We start from the raw sequence: 14,677 nt of genomic DNA on the forward strand, positions 1-14,677 counted from the left end.
CACATTTTGAACAGTCTAAGGTAACAGCTATAATACGAAATCACAGAAAGCCCCTGAACATGGAGGTTGTGACCTGTCAATCACAAGGTAAAAACGGTCCTAAAGCTTGAGCTGCTTTTGTATATTTCACTCTAAATGGGACCCTAATATTAAAAGAATTACATCATGCTTTATTAAATAAGACTTAGCGATTGAGAACTTTCAGCTTTTTAGGAAATAAGTTAATAAATCTGTTCATAGACTTCTATAGAGTCACACTTTTTTTTAACCATGAGTCGATCCTGCTAGATATTACAAAAGGTACTTTGGCATTGGCTTCACATTTCACACCTAGAGGTTGTTGCTTTTTCTCATTTGTCCAAGTATTCCTGATACCTCAACTTTTAATGTATTGCCTTCGTCAGCTAACATTTTTTATTTTAAGAAATTCCCATCATAGTCGCTATACTTTGCGTTGAGTGCGATTCAGCAAACCTTTGCACGCTTACTGTCTCAACTCAAATGTTGAACATGTTGGACCCCAAATCTGCTGAACATCAACTTGACACTGTGAGCATGTTAGCATACTAAATCCCCAAATAACAATTACGTTTGAGAAATGCATCAACACATACACAAAATAGAAACTTACTATGCGATATCAGTAATTCTTCAAAAGAAATGTCAATATAATGCAGATGTTCCCGTTTATTGTAAATAAAAGCCCATTTTGATTATACAAACACATGATTTCACCGTTAAAGATATAGCTGTATTGGTCTATTGAGACAGTTCACTGACAGAATCTAAATGTCTATGAAAAGTCATCTCATTACTGTATGTCATATACTGCAACATATTATCAAGCTAAAGATTATTACACTGTTTTGGGTACATTTGTTTTGTATTTTTAAAGGCAAATCTTGATACAAATGTGCCTAAGTCTAAACAACTGGTCTTTAATGTACATCACTTAGAGTAAAAATGTATATAATGTACTTCAAGTTAATGTAAGATATAAAATGACAGATTCTTGTTTGGGTCCTAAAGAAGTAAAATACATAAATCCCAAATTCCTACACATTCAAGTATCACTGTATCAACTGTTAACTATTCCTGCTAATTCTTACTTAACCATAACAACTCTAAAACACCTTAAGTAAATGACTGGAAACCTTTTCCCATGAAGTTGACAACAAGACAGTGGCAGCGGAAAATAATCCAGCAAAACCAGACTGAATGGAATTCTGTTTTGACAGCAGTCTAGTATTTTTAAGTTGTGCCCTACGCTAAAACTGGTTTAGAAAATAAATTGGGAGTGGTCGAAGACCGGCAACACAAGAGAAAGCTAGATAGATAGCGAGATAGCTGAGCCTATTGTTCCAAGACCAACATGGTGTTCTCTATTTAATTTGTATCAGCCTCAAAAGAGTAACTCTTTAAACTTTGGATAGGGTTGCAATTTTTTTAAGCCTGTGGTACGTAGAACAATAAAGGATTAACATGCAGTGTAGAACTGAGATTATTTGGGTTTAGTTATCATAGCTAGAATTTAAGAGAACTTTGCAGTCTTCTTCATTTCTCTTCCTTGTGAAGTAAACAACAACTGCAACTAACATCACCACGGATACAAAGAAGGCGCTGGCAAAGACCAAGGTGCTGATGTTGGCGCTGAGGATCTCCTCGATTCCCCATCTTCCTGAGCTGGATTCAGTGTCTTCCAGAAGAACTGACGGTACAATCACTGAAAGACAACAGTATAATGTTATTATAGTTTATAAAATAGATAGATAGATAGATAGATAGATAGATACACTGAAACCGAAACGTTGACTTTAATTAAATGTATTATGTCAACAGATTTTACATAACTCTGTTTTTAAGAGTGCGCAAAAGACCTTCCTTTTTGATAAAGCTTATAGTTAGGGCTGATTAGATTCAGCCCCTAGTTTTGCTGATATAGGCTTAGTTTGTCGGGGGACACCTTACTTCTTCCTTCTCTCTGTCTATACCTGTGTACTCTCATGTTCCGATTAACCCAGCTTCCCCAAATGTCTTTCTTTTTGGTGTCTATATACGCCGGGATCCTGAGTCCTGATCTGAGTCCTGGATTTCGAGTCGTGGCTGAACCTGTCTCTGTGGTCCTGCCTGACTCTCACCATACTTCCTGATGGCTCCCACAGGATTGTTGACATCCTCGTGGATTCATCTTCTTATTATAGACACATGCATTTCCAAACATTTGGTCTACCTATGTTGCAAATGTATTATCTTTTCAATGTAACTCCCAGAAACCTGCAGGTCCGCTGCAACTCTGACTACTTTTAAATCCAGGCTGAAGACTTTTCTTTTTGTCGCTGCTTTTAATTGAACTATTCATATCTTAGACTGCACTGTAACTTTTATCCATGTACTTTTTTTCTTTTAATGTTTAATTGACTGCACTGTAACTTTGATCCATGTATTTTTTCTTTAATCTTATTTTATTAGCTTTTCTTTTTAATGACTGATTTTAAATGCCATATTTTCTTAATCTCTTCATTTTTGTAAAGCACTTTGAATTGCCTTGTGTTGAAAAGTGCTATATAAATAAACTTGCCTGCCTTGCCTTGCCTTGCCTTGCCTTCCTTGCCTTGCCTTGCCTTGCCTTGCCTGTGGCCTTGCCTTGCCTTGCCCTTGCCTTGCCTTGCCTTGCCTTGCCTTGCCTTGCCTTGCCTTGCCTTGCCTTGCCTTGGCCTTGCCTTGCCTTGCCTTGCCTTGCCTTGCCTTGCCTTGCCTTGCCTTGCCTTGCCTTGCCTTGGCCTTGCCTTGCCTTGCCTTGCCTTGCCTTGCCTTGCCTTGCCTTGCCTTGCCTTGCCTTGCCTTGCCTTGCCTTGCCTTGCCTTGCCTTGCCTTGCCTGCCTTGCCTTGCCTTGCCTTGCCTTGCCTGCCTTGCCTTGCCTTTGCCTTGCCTTGCCTTGCCTGCCTTGCCTTGCCTTGCCTTGCCTTGCCTTGCCTTGCCTTTGCCTTGCCTTGCCTTGCCTTGCCTTGCCTTGCCTTGCCTTTGCCTTGCCTTGCCTTGCCTTGCCTTGCCTTACACACAGCATCTATTGCACGTCTGTTCCGTCCTGGGAGAGGGATCCTTCCTCTGTTGCTCTCCCTGAGGTTTCTCCCATTTTTCCCTTTAAACTATGGGTTTTCCTCCGGAAGTTTTTTCCTTGAGGGTCTAAGGACAGAGGGGTGTCGTATTGCCATACTGATATTCTGTACAAACTGTGAAGTCCACTGAGACAAATGTAACATTTGTGATATTGGGCTATATAAATAAACATTGATTGATAACTGTATTAGGTTAGTTGAAAGCAATGTTATTCAATAAGTAAGTTCTACTTAATATTATTACTTTCATCTAATCTAATACAGTTATGTGAAATTTGCTGACATAATACATTTAATTAAAGTCAACGTTTCAGATGTTTCAGTGCAGGTAGGTCACACACTAACCTTCAGCAGTTGGGCGGCTCTTCGTCATCACACTAGGTTTAACATCCATGGCTGGACTCTTTTTAACCACAGCAAGGTTTTGATCCATGGCTGCAATGGGATCAGCGTGCCCGATAAACCGGAAAGGACCCTGGGTAATTGAGTGGCTGAATGTCTCCTTGACAAGCGATCTCCTGCGTTTGCGGGATGGATCTGACAGACAGCCCTGGGCACATCTTGAATAGGGAGTCCCAGTCTCACACAGGATGACAGAGCAGGTGATGTACACCTGTGAGTGGGGGGGGGGGGGGGGGGGGGGGGGTTTAGATGAAAAGGAAATCAATTCATGCTTCGAGAAGAGTGAACTATGGTTCATGCTGTACAGTTATTTGCATTCAAACATGTCTTTTCACAATATTCAGGTTGTTTTTCATCCCATTTCATCTGGTCTTATCCGGTCTTTTGTCTGTATTGAGTAGTCGTACCATGGCCACTGAGACTTCTCAACTCTGATTTGTTGCCAGTAGTGGATTCACTTTTAATAACTAGAAAGTATAACAGGAATACATCCGACCTCTGCAGCTCATCCAGAATGCAGCGGCTCGTCTGGTCTTCAACCTTCCAAAATGTTCCCACACCACGCCACTCCTCCGCTCCCTCCACTGGCTTCCAGTAACTGCTAGAATCCACTTTAAGACACTGGTACTTTCTTACCATGCTGCGAATGGATCTGGCCCTTCCTACATCCAGGGACATGGTTAAACCATACACCCCAGCACGTGCACTCCGCTCTGCATCAGCCAAACGGCTCGCTGCACCCGCACTGCGGGGGGGGACCCAAGTTCCCATCAGCAAAACCACGTGGGTTTGCTATCCTGGCTCCAAAATGGTGGAATGAGCTCCCCATTGACATCAGGACAGCAGAAAGCTTACACATCTTCCGGCGCAGAATGAAAACTCATCTCTTTCGACTCCACTTCGAGCGATATAATTACTAACAAAGCACTTATATACTAATAAAGGACTGGCTTATCTAAAGCCAGTTGAGTAGCACTTGAAATGTTTTTGCTCTATGAAACCTGATGTACTTATATGATTCTGTTTTCTTCAAGTTTGTATCTTGTGGTCGAACGCAACTTATTGTAAGTCGCTTTGGATAAAAGCATCAGCTAAATGTAATGTAATGAATACCTCTACTACTTGTTTTGTAGTTCTAAACCAATTGTAGGTAAATATTGCAGCTTTGCCAAATTCTATTTGTGTAAACATAAACAACAACAACAACAAATATATATACTCTATAGCTGACTTCAATTCAATGTATTATGTCGACGGCTTTCACCAAAACTGTATTAGTTAGATGAAAGCAATAATATTACGTTTAAATTACTAAATGATAGGTTCAACCTAATATTATTTCTTTCACACCTAACCTAATACAGTTAGTTAGAAATGTGTTGGTGTAATACATTTCATTAAGTCAACGTTTCAGTTTTTCAGTGCATGAGGATAAATGGTTGTGATAACTGACGATGGGGATACATTTGATATTTTTACGTCTCCAATTGTCTCTCCATTTTTTAACCCATGGATAAACATGTTATATTATTTTAAAAACAGACATTGGGAGCAGATCTTTGCAGGATCACTTTTTGTTTTCAGAATCAAATGATATTGATAAATGTGTTCATTTTGTTAAAGGACGTGGACGTCCTTAACTTAAAGATAAAACCTTGTGACTTGTTTTTTCATGTAAGGTCTTCTGTACTAAAGTTGTTAGTTTGACCTATCCCTCCTGTAAAACATTCCCTTTTTTCGCCCTCTTCATTCGATAATACTACACAGTTTTCTCCAGTGCCCCTGTCATAATCAACTCTACAGTTGCTTTTTAATTAAGTACAGCCTTCTTTGACCAAATGCTTTGAAAAGTCCCTCATTTCAGATCATCCTTCAAGTTTACCACCAAATTCAACTGGGCATCGTATCTTCTGTAAGTTATTTATTGCATTCATGTGTGTGATACCATGTTAAGAGGCTCACATTGAAACTGATTAAATGAAAGCGACAGGAAAAACTAATAATAGAGCTTCTACTGAGATCTTTCAGTAAAAAAAAACTAGACTCTTCCCCAATAATTAAGTATTCAATATTATTACCTGTTCATAGTTTCCATTGAATTTGAAGGCTTGAACTTCAAAGTTGTAGGTTTTTTTATTGGATGGGTAGACCACAACTGTCTCATCCTTAAGACACCTGTGAGAAATATAAATTGTAGCATGTCAAACACACACACAGTTTAAGGAACTGCATATGAAATATCCTTATTATGATATGCCCATGTCTTAAATCAAACGGTTTGTGATTCCCAGAAAGCATCAGCACTCACCCGTTCTTGACGAGGTCATAGGAGAGGACGTTTTCGGGGTTGATATTAGGAGTGGCTTTGCATGATTCAACAAACAAGGTCACGCTTGGTAGTTCCGAATCGGCCTGAATGCCCATGTAAATTGTATCCAACAGCATGACTTCCACTGGATAGTTGATGGCTTTCACCTTACTTGTGAAGTTGTTGTCATTGTATATCTCAAAAGTGTATCCAAAACTGCCGAAGTTGGACTCAGTGAAAATGTAGTTAGACTTCTGGAGGTTGTAGTAGCTGGAGATGCTGACGGTTTTTGGAAAACTGGCAAGAGAAGTCGATTTTAACGGCCTTCCTGCGGATAATAACCTCGCTGGAAAGCTCGTAGGACAGAATCTCATTTGCAAAAACCAGAAAGTCCCCTTTGTCCTGTATTTAAGAAAATAAAAGTGATATAAACACGTTAGTTTCTGAAAAGGAAATGAACAACAATTTAGAGTTCACACAATGCAGACATTTTAATATGTGTTATAGTGTTCTTCTAATCGCCATGCAAAACACCTATAACTATAACCAGTTGCAAATGTATCAGATAGAACATTTTGTATCATTTGTTAGACGCTTTTATCCAAAGCGACTTTCACAGGAGCAATTTGGGGTGAAGTGTCTTGCCCAGGGACACAACGACCTGCTGACTCAAACTTGCTAACCCCTGATTCGAAGTCCAGCACACTATCCACTGAGCCACAGCCTCTCTATCATAATGTAAACGTTTTTCCTAACCAGAAGTTTGGTGCCGCAGGTGCTGAACGACATGACGCCCAGGATGTGAGTGCCGTTGGAGGTGAGAGAGCATGACGAATCTATCAACTGAAGGAAGTTGACGTCGATGCCAGGCATGGAAGATCTATCCAGAGCCACTGTCATCTTGTTTGGTGAGCAAGTAACAGTAGCCGTCCCTGTTAATAAATCACAAGTACGTTAACTTAACTTATTTCTTAATAAGGGCTACCAAAGATGTTCAGATGTACATTTTATATTATTAAAGCCAGTTGTAAATGGGGATAAAACGTGACACAACATTTTTCTCCACATTCTAAGATTATCTATGTAACAGTTTTACTCATCTGAAGTTGTAAAATGCATACACGTGTTATTTTCTGAATGTGATTTGCTTTTTGAGGACAATACACCCCTTTTTATGGTTGGATCAGGATTACTAGACACTTCGGATAACCTACTTTCTGAGAGTACTTGGTTAGATTACAAAGGATAGACAGATTCCAGAGTGTCAAAAAGTGGTTCAAGGTATATCAAATTCAAAGACAGCATAGATCTTTAAATAATAAGGTAGCAAGAACTTGAATCAAACTACTGATTCATTCAGGATTTGCCATTAAAGTCTGGGAGACCAACCAAAATGTCCAACGCTGACTAGAATTCTCATCATCTTGGCAGTATATCGGTAGACTGGACATTGCTAAACCCTCACAACACACTCAGTGCATTTTTTCAAACCTTACGCACCGTCATGTTAATGTTGCAAATTGACTATAAACTACAACATTTCCATGTAATGGGGAAATAATGACTACTTGAGGTGGAAAATTCCTATTCGCATAGACTTAATTTTAAGATCCCCAGAAATGTAGAGACTTTAAAAACCTGTTAAGCCCCGAGCCTGTTTTTCAAGTCTCAGGCTTGAAAATGACATTCCCAGAACAAATGACCATATCTTAACTTCTAAAAGGGGTAAATTAATAATCTTTTTTCTCAAAGCAATGATAAACCAGTGAGTTGGATGTAGAAAAGTCAGAATCAATATAGAATTGTTTTATTTTAAAGTAAATTCAGATTGAACATAGTAAAAAAATGTAAATTATAGTTTGCGTTTCAAAACAAACCCATTATTACTTATAGTGAAAACCACCCTTGAATGATGGGATAGTAGACTAAAAGCTTTAGGAATCCAAAATATAACATATAATAAGTACCCTGTATCAAGATTGATGCAAAACAGGTGAAATTTGACCTTTTTAGAGAGGTTTATTTGGGTGTATTTGCCATATCTCCGGAACCCATTGGTCGATTTTGGTGATTGACACCTCTTTTGAACCATTAGAGCCAATAGAATCGAGAGGGAAGTTCCTAAATCCACCTACACGTTACCATGAGGAGTGAGAGTGATGCGCACACAGTTTGCCCAAACTTAAAGCTATGTTATGCTCTGAAAACTGAAAACTGAAAACTAGGCTTATTGCCATAAATATGACGATGGATTATCAGTAATCATTTCAAAGCGACACAGAGACATTGGATTAACCTTCAGCAGCGTTTATCTGCGTTTTAATGCCCTTGAACACAACTTTTGATCAGAAAACAGCAACGGTAGTGTAGAGTTTTGGTCGTGGAGTGATGATACTTATACCATTGGAATCTGTGGAATCTCAGCTTTCAGATGATATCTTGTTTGTGCAGAACCGATGAAGTATAAAATATTTCTACCGTGAGTTCTGTGCTAAGTGCGTTAGCATTTTTTCGCTTAGTGCTAATTCAGAGACTCGGCGTTAGACTTGTGTTTTGTTTCAGTAAACATTTTTCATATCGTCAGTTAGCTGAGTTTCTTCCCATTAAGTGGGTATAACACATTAATAGGTTGTTAAATGTTAAGAATCCCTGAGAGTCTCAGGGCTTCTTAACATTTCTCAGGCTGGGACACAGTTTTGTGAATATTGTTGTGTTTTGCCCATTGTATACTAAACTGGTATTTCTCCATCTTGTGTAACACCCTCACTTGTATATAAGCATGTGAAGGACACTGTTCGGGGAACTAGTTGTATCATATGCTGTATGTGATGACTTCCATTCTTGCAAGGATAATAAATACATGTATCCTGTTTAGAAACTCAAGCCGGTGACGAGTGAGTAGTATGAACATCGCAAAGTAAACCCAGACTCATTAGGAGGATTTCCAAAGCAACTTTAACAGAGATAGCCATGTTGATCAACAAACCTTGAATGAGAGCTGCTTGGGTCACCAGGACAACAACACACCTCATATCTGATTGGCTGCAAAAACAGAAAATACGTTTTAGTACAAAATGCAACACGAAGAAGAACATAAGTAATGGTAATGATTTATATACTGTATCTGGTAACATCCAATATGCCAAAAAAAGTTAGATATACCTATATATAATCAGTTAATAATAATAATTATTTAAGTGGAAGATCATGTTACAAGATGTAACCAGAAACATAAATCCCCAGAATTGTCCCCGCCGGTCAGTCCACCATACATAAGCAGGAAATGATAGCACACATTAAGTAGATAAGAGCATTCACCTTTGATTGGTCTCTGCAGTGAAGCAGACCGGGACGATTCGGTACAGGTCGCTGTGCTGTGGCGTCCAGCTCAGAATCAACTCAGCTGTTCCTTGCTCACCAGCTTTGAACTCTTTGGTCATGTTCTGAGGGCCACTGACCTGGAAGTCATTTATGCTTCAGGAATGGAGACAAAAAGAAACAACTTAAAATCCTGACATGTTCTCAGTTGCATGTCCATAATACGGGGTCTTTCTCTAAGATTATATACCTGGCCTCTGTAGCCTTTGCTTGAGCATAAAGCTTGAATTTCTGACCCATGGTGGCATGAAGAACATCACCATGTGAAGGAGTCTTAGACAAGAACATGGGCTGCACACGGCCATGTTCACAGTTTGATAGTGGAGGAAGAACTGAAACACAGATACAAGAGGAATTCAGTTTTTTGTTTTCTTAGACCTGGGCTTTTTGTAGGGGTTTCTGAACTTCATGAAGTCATGTGTTGTCCATTTCATGTCTCTAGAATAACAATCTATCAGCTTATTTTAAAGGCAGTCATGAGTTAGGGTTAGGGTTAGGATATGAGGGTCATTGTAGACTTGTTTAATTTACAAATTAAAACAAACAAAGTATAAAGTCTTTAAACAAGTCAAGGGATAATTCATTAACAGTGATTAAAAAAGGCATCACTGGTAATTTATTTTTTAAAAATAGACACGACTAAGCGCTTTGGAAATAAAGAAATTGCATTTTGAGGTAATGGTTTCAACTTAACAGTATCGCTGAACTGTTTTTCAATCAAAATAGAATGTTGCAATTGAACGGAAATGTGACATAACAATTGCATCTCTCTTATAATCACTCCATGACCCTTTTCATCATAATATCACAATTTAAAAATATCAAGTGTCTTTAGAATCAGACCTAGGTCCAGATGTGTCTCTCTAATGAACATGAACTCACTCTCCATGGAGAACTGCAGCTTCACTTTGCAGAGAGGGGGGGAGTTCATGTCGGAGCCCTCCCGAAATACGGAGGTCCCGTCTGCGTAAGTCAAAGTGATGTTTTTCCTGGAGAAGTCCTCCAGCATCAGCTCGAACACGTGGACACCAACATCCACTTCACCTTTAGTACTGAGTACGCATTTACTCTGGCAGGACACAGAGAGTTATAATATTATTTAAAACGACCACACCAAAAATAACCCAAAACAAGTCAAAATCAAGAGTTCAGAACGTAATTTAACCAAAGTTATTATCAGTCAAATGTACTTAAATGATCCCATTATGCATAATATCTCTTAACATATTTTTATTTTAAAATATCATTATGTTTTTATCACTATCATGTTTAATTTTTGTTTTGCAATGTTGAAATGTGTCTATGTCGAGCAAATGTTGTATACTTTGTGTACGAATGAGTACATTTGTCACTTGTAATTTCACATGTCAAATAAATGTAGTGGAGATCAAATTCAATATTATGTATTTATTATTAAATGGAGAAGAAGTATAAAATGGCAGAAAAGGAAATAATAAAGTACAAGTACCTCAAAATTGTATTTAAATGCAGAGTTTGAGTACATGTTCTTACATTCCACCACTGCTTTTAAATGAAATACCTATACTGTATCTCTCTGAATATTCATCTAAGTAGAAAAGAGTCGAAGAAAATTATTTCTTAACATTAAAAATGTAAAAGCTTTGGCAAAAATGTGCATGAGTAATAAGTACTTTTTAAACTTTGTCTAAAATACAGTATGGTAAATATATTTTGTAAATGTGTAACCAGGACCCCTACTATGACGTTAGCATCCATGATAAAGCTAAATATATTAAACTAAAATAAAAAATGATATACAAGTTGAGAAAAATGATATTACTGTTGAATGCTTAGTGTTGCAAATGATCATTACAGCTCCTGTTAGTATTTAACATTTTATATGCATTACCTCATCAAGAGTGAAGTTTGCTGGAGCTGCAGCGTCTGAACTAAAGCGACATCTCACGTGATCTCCATCGGGATCGTGTGCCAGGATATGAATCGGTGAGAAGCAGTTCTGAGGCACCCTGCATGAAAACAAAATTAAATTTGTGTTTACTATAAGTGAAACACATTTGTACACAGAATCATATTTTAGTTAAAAACACTTTGCATCTTGGTTTGTTTGTTTTCTTTTCCTTTAGGATTTACAGATGAAGAATCACAAATACCAACACATATTTCTCACACTGACAAATACAAAAATAAAAACATTTTCATCACAATTTGTTTTAATTTAATGTTACACATGATCTGCTGATGATCATGTGTAACATTATGTGCAACATCTCAGAAGTGTTATTTTATCGTGTATAAGGGATTAGGATAGGGCTATGGGAGTGGTATTCCATTATATATATATATATATATATATATATATATATATATATCTTACAGGTGGTGTTTGTACTCTTCTTTACCTGCAGAGCTCTGCTATGTGTGCTTTTCGTTGTCTTTGTTTCTACATTTTTTTATATTTTTACCGTAAAGAAGACACCGTTGTCGTTAAGGGGCAGCTGTTGAGGGCGTGTGAGTCAGATCGACTTCCCAGGTCCAACTCTGCCTCAGACGTCCAATTAGTTTTTCCGTCCACATTAGACCTCCAGCAGCAGCTTGAATGGCTGAAGACAAGAAGATACAGTCTCAATCTGAAATACATTGATGCAACTTGGAAGTACTAAAAACGAAACCACATCAACTGTTTCAAAAACAGCTTTGTCATTGTTTACCTGATCCCTGCACATAACCACACCCTTTTGGCAATGTTCATTTCCTCATAGCATAGCTATTTGATATGTTCTGTTCCTTATGCCACTGATAGGCCAGAAGATTAAAATAAACAAAAACATATTTTTACATACAAAATATTGGACCCTATAAACAACATATTTGAAATGAAACAAATACAAGTGTACACATGTTGTAATAATAATAAAGGGAGTCAATTGGATAATTGGATTTAGAAAAAAAGTTACTTTGTTCCATGGCAAATCTAAAAATACATATGTACTGTATACAGGGGCGCCGTAAGGGGGTGAAAAGTTAGGACTATTCTAAGGGCCCGTGACTGACAGGGGCCCAAACTATTTTATAACATTAAGAAAAAAATGTTTAAGTAACCAATGTGATATATTTTCACGGGGCCCAAAATCCCTGGCGGCGCCCTTGACTGTATATACATACAGACGAATACAGAACCCATATATCTTAAACATGACGAGGACTCTTGTGTGTAGGCCATCATGTTTTTTTAAATGACACCATTTCAAGAATATGTATCAGGGGATAGGCCTTTTTCCACTGAAGACATTTTGACCTGTCACAACTACAAAGGCCTAGCTTTTAGAAATAAAGTGACTGATGGCTGAATACCATTTAGTTGCTTTGAGTTCAGCTTCCTGGTGTATGCAAAACTCATGTATTAATGGATTTTAAACATACATATGTGTTCCTAGTGGCTTACTCAACATTTGAATAGTTCATTATTAAAACCTGTGATTTTCCTATCACTGATATTCAGAAACACACAGTGTTGCTAATTACATTAAGGGCAGTGAACCAGGGCTAATGATACCGTGAAATCAAAGCAGCAAAATGGAATTCATTATTTATTCCAGTATTCATTTAAAAATGTTTTCAGTTTAATGTCATTTTTTATGTTATTTTCTAAAATACAAATATATAAATACAAATCAAATTTAAGTTATTTCTATTTGTCTAAGTTATATTTTTATATTTCTTTATGGCATTTTTACGTATGTTTTGACTGATTGTCAGAGGAATTTGTTCAAAAGTTCAGTACAATTAAAGGTTATAATTAACACCACATGTAAGTGTAACCTGCGTTTTTGTGCGTTTCAGCTCTGTTTAAGGGATCCATTCCTCATCCTTTTTAAATGTCTTTACAGCTATGTTTAATGTCATTACTTAGGTTTGGTTTACTTATGTAGTGTTACACATTGACTATCATTGAGTCCCACATAGGCATTTGGGTAACAACCACAGTTGAAACACAGGAAGTATAAAGTCAGAGTAGTTGGATTGCTGTGAGCTGGGCTTACTTCAGAGAGAAGGATGTTTGATTCTTCCGGACGGTTGCTGTTGCGTGCATTTCAGACTGGCACCACCTGCCCTGGCCCGTATCATCCTGGTCCGTTTGCAGGACACTGGACTCTACGAAGCTCGTGCAAACCTCACTCTCGCATGTGTGCAATGGCTTGTTCTGGCAGCTGCTTCTGCCATTCTGTCTGTGATGAAAAGTCACCTACAGGGGAAAAAACAGCATTGATACTGTACCACGTATCAACAGTTAACTCTGTGAAACTGAGAAAACTGGATGAAAAGAATGTTCATGTTTGTTCAACCAGATTTTTGTACTGTTTTCTGGACTTGGCAGGTTGTTTCCACAAAGTCAAGCCAGTGAATACTTTGAAGATGGCGTAAGAGATATGATTGACTTTCAGGTTTTTCACACTCCGATAAGCTCATGTTCAATAAACACATTTTGAGATGCAAATGTTATAAAAATATTTGTATATGGACTTAATGAAGTACACAGGTTCATTAAGTCCATATTAGTTCCCTTATATTATATATGCTTTATTTGAATTATTTTAAAGGCAAAACTTGATGATGATATACAATTATTGTTACAGTAGACTTCTCAAATAAGTAACCCTCTAGCATTCAACTTTATGATTTATTTGCAGTTCTATATTACAATATATTACAGCATGAATATTTTAGGCAGATAGTGATTTAAAAAGAATACATACCTTGTACGTCCCATCCTTCTGCTTATGTGCAGGCTGGAAAGTAATGCTATCTCCATAAAAGCTAAGCGTCGATGAAATCCCCGTCAAAGCCAACAGCAGCAGGTAATACACTCCTGCCTCCATGATGTCAAACGAATTATGTTTCTGCAAAATGCTGTTCAGTCAGTTTTAATCTTACAGATTTGAGGCGGCTCCCTATGACGTAGACCAACAGGACTAACCAGATATCTGTGCTGAACGGTAAGAATTAAAAAAATGTTTCTACTCAAAGGGTAATGTCGTGGTGGAGGATTCTTTTTTCTATGAACATGTAGTTATCGTGTCAAGAGGCAGTATCCCACACCTTGTGCGTCATTTATTTTTGTCATGCACTGATTTAATGGATGGAAACTGTGTAGGGCAGGGATGGGCAACTTTGATGGTGGTGGGGGCCACATCATTGATGTACTGGCCACCAGGGGGCCGCAGATTCACTTGGAACACACACACACAAATATTCCATGTGTTGTATGTAATTATTAACAAATATACTAAGTCTGACATCTTCATTGACATTTTACAATCAAAGGGAACATCCCCAAAAAATGGGAACATCCTCTAAACTCACTAAACAAATATCAGTTCACAGACTTTTTTTTTTCATTTTTACAAGTGGCATGTTTGTATTGAACAGGTTATTAAACAGTGGAATAAAACTATTTTAAACTATTGGAAAGCACGGAAAATGTGTGTGTAT

The 14,677-nt window shown here is 37.8% G+C and overlaps 1 protein-coding gene across 1 annotated transcript; it reads right to left on the bottom strand.

The window, feature by feature from the left end:
• Window positions 1–663: 663 nt before the first annotated feature.
• Window positions 664–14,185, bottom strand: LOC117560391. The gene is made up of 13 exons (XM_034237266.1): window positions 13,942–14,185; window positions 13,228–13,430; window positions 11,650–11,787; window positions 11,076–11,193; window positions 10,088–10,274; window positions 9,396–9,537; window positions 9,146–9,301; window positions 8,814–8,869; window positions 6,584–6,759; window positions 5,828–6,229; window positions 5,598–5,694; window positions 3,463–3,730; window positions 664–1,723 (listed from the first exon to the last, which is right to left on the bottom strand). The coding sequence occupies exons 1-10, from the start codon at window positions 14,062–14,064 to the stop codon at window positions 6,074–6,076; spliced, it is 1,455 nt and encodes a 484-aa protein (XP_034093157.1). The 5' UTR covers window positions 14,065–14,185; the 3' UTR covers window positions 664–1,723; window positions 3,463–3,730; window positions 5,598–5,694; window positions 5,828–6,073.
• Between the last annotated feature and the right edge of the window lie 492 nt (window positions 14,186–14,677).

Source organism: Gymnodraco acuticeps, unplaced genomic scaffold (genome assembly GCF_902827175.1).
Source record: "Gymnodraco acuticeps unplaced genomic scaffold, fGymAcu1.1, whole genome shotgun sequence".
In the NCBI taxonomy this organism is placed as follows: domain Eukaryota; kingdom Metazoa; phylum Chordata; class Actinopteri; order Perciformes; family Bathydraconidae; genus Gymnodraco; species Gymnodraco acuticeps.

Bases quoted from the DNA above. Each gene is read 5' to 3' on its own strand.
- LOC117560391 (XM_034237266.1), bottom strand. From the start codon at position 14,064: ATGGAGGCAGGAGTGTATTACCTGCTGCTGTTGGCTTTGACGGGGATT. The intron at 13,431-13,941 runs GTATGTATTCTT...TTTCCCCTGTAG, and splicing joins AGAAGGATGGGACGTACAAG to GTGACTTTTCATCACAGACA. The intron at 11,194-11,649 runs GTAAAAATATAA...GTTTTCATGCAG, and splicing joins ACAACGGTGTCTTCTTTACG to GGTGCCTCAGAACTGCTTCT.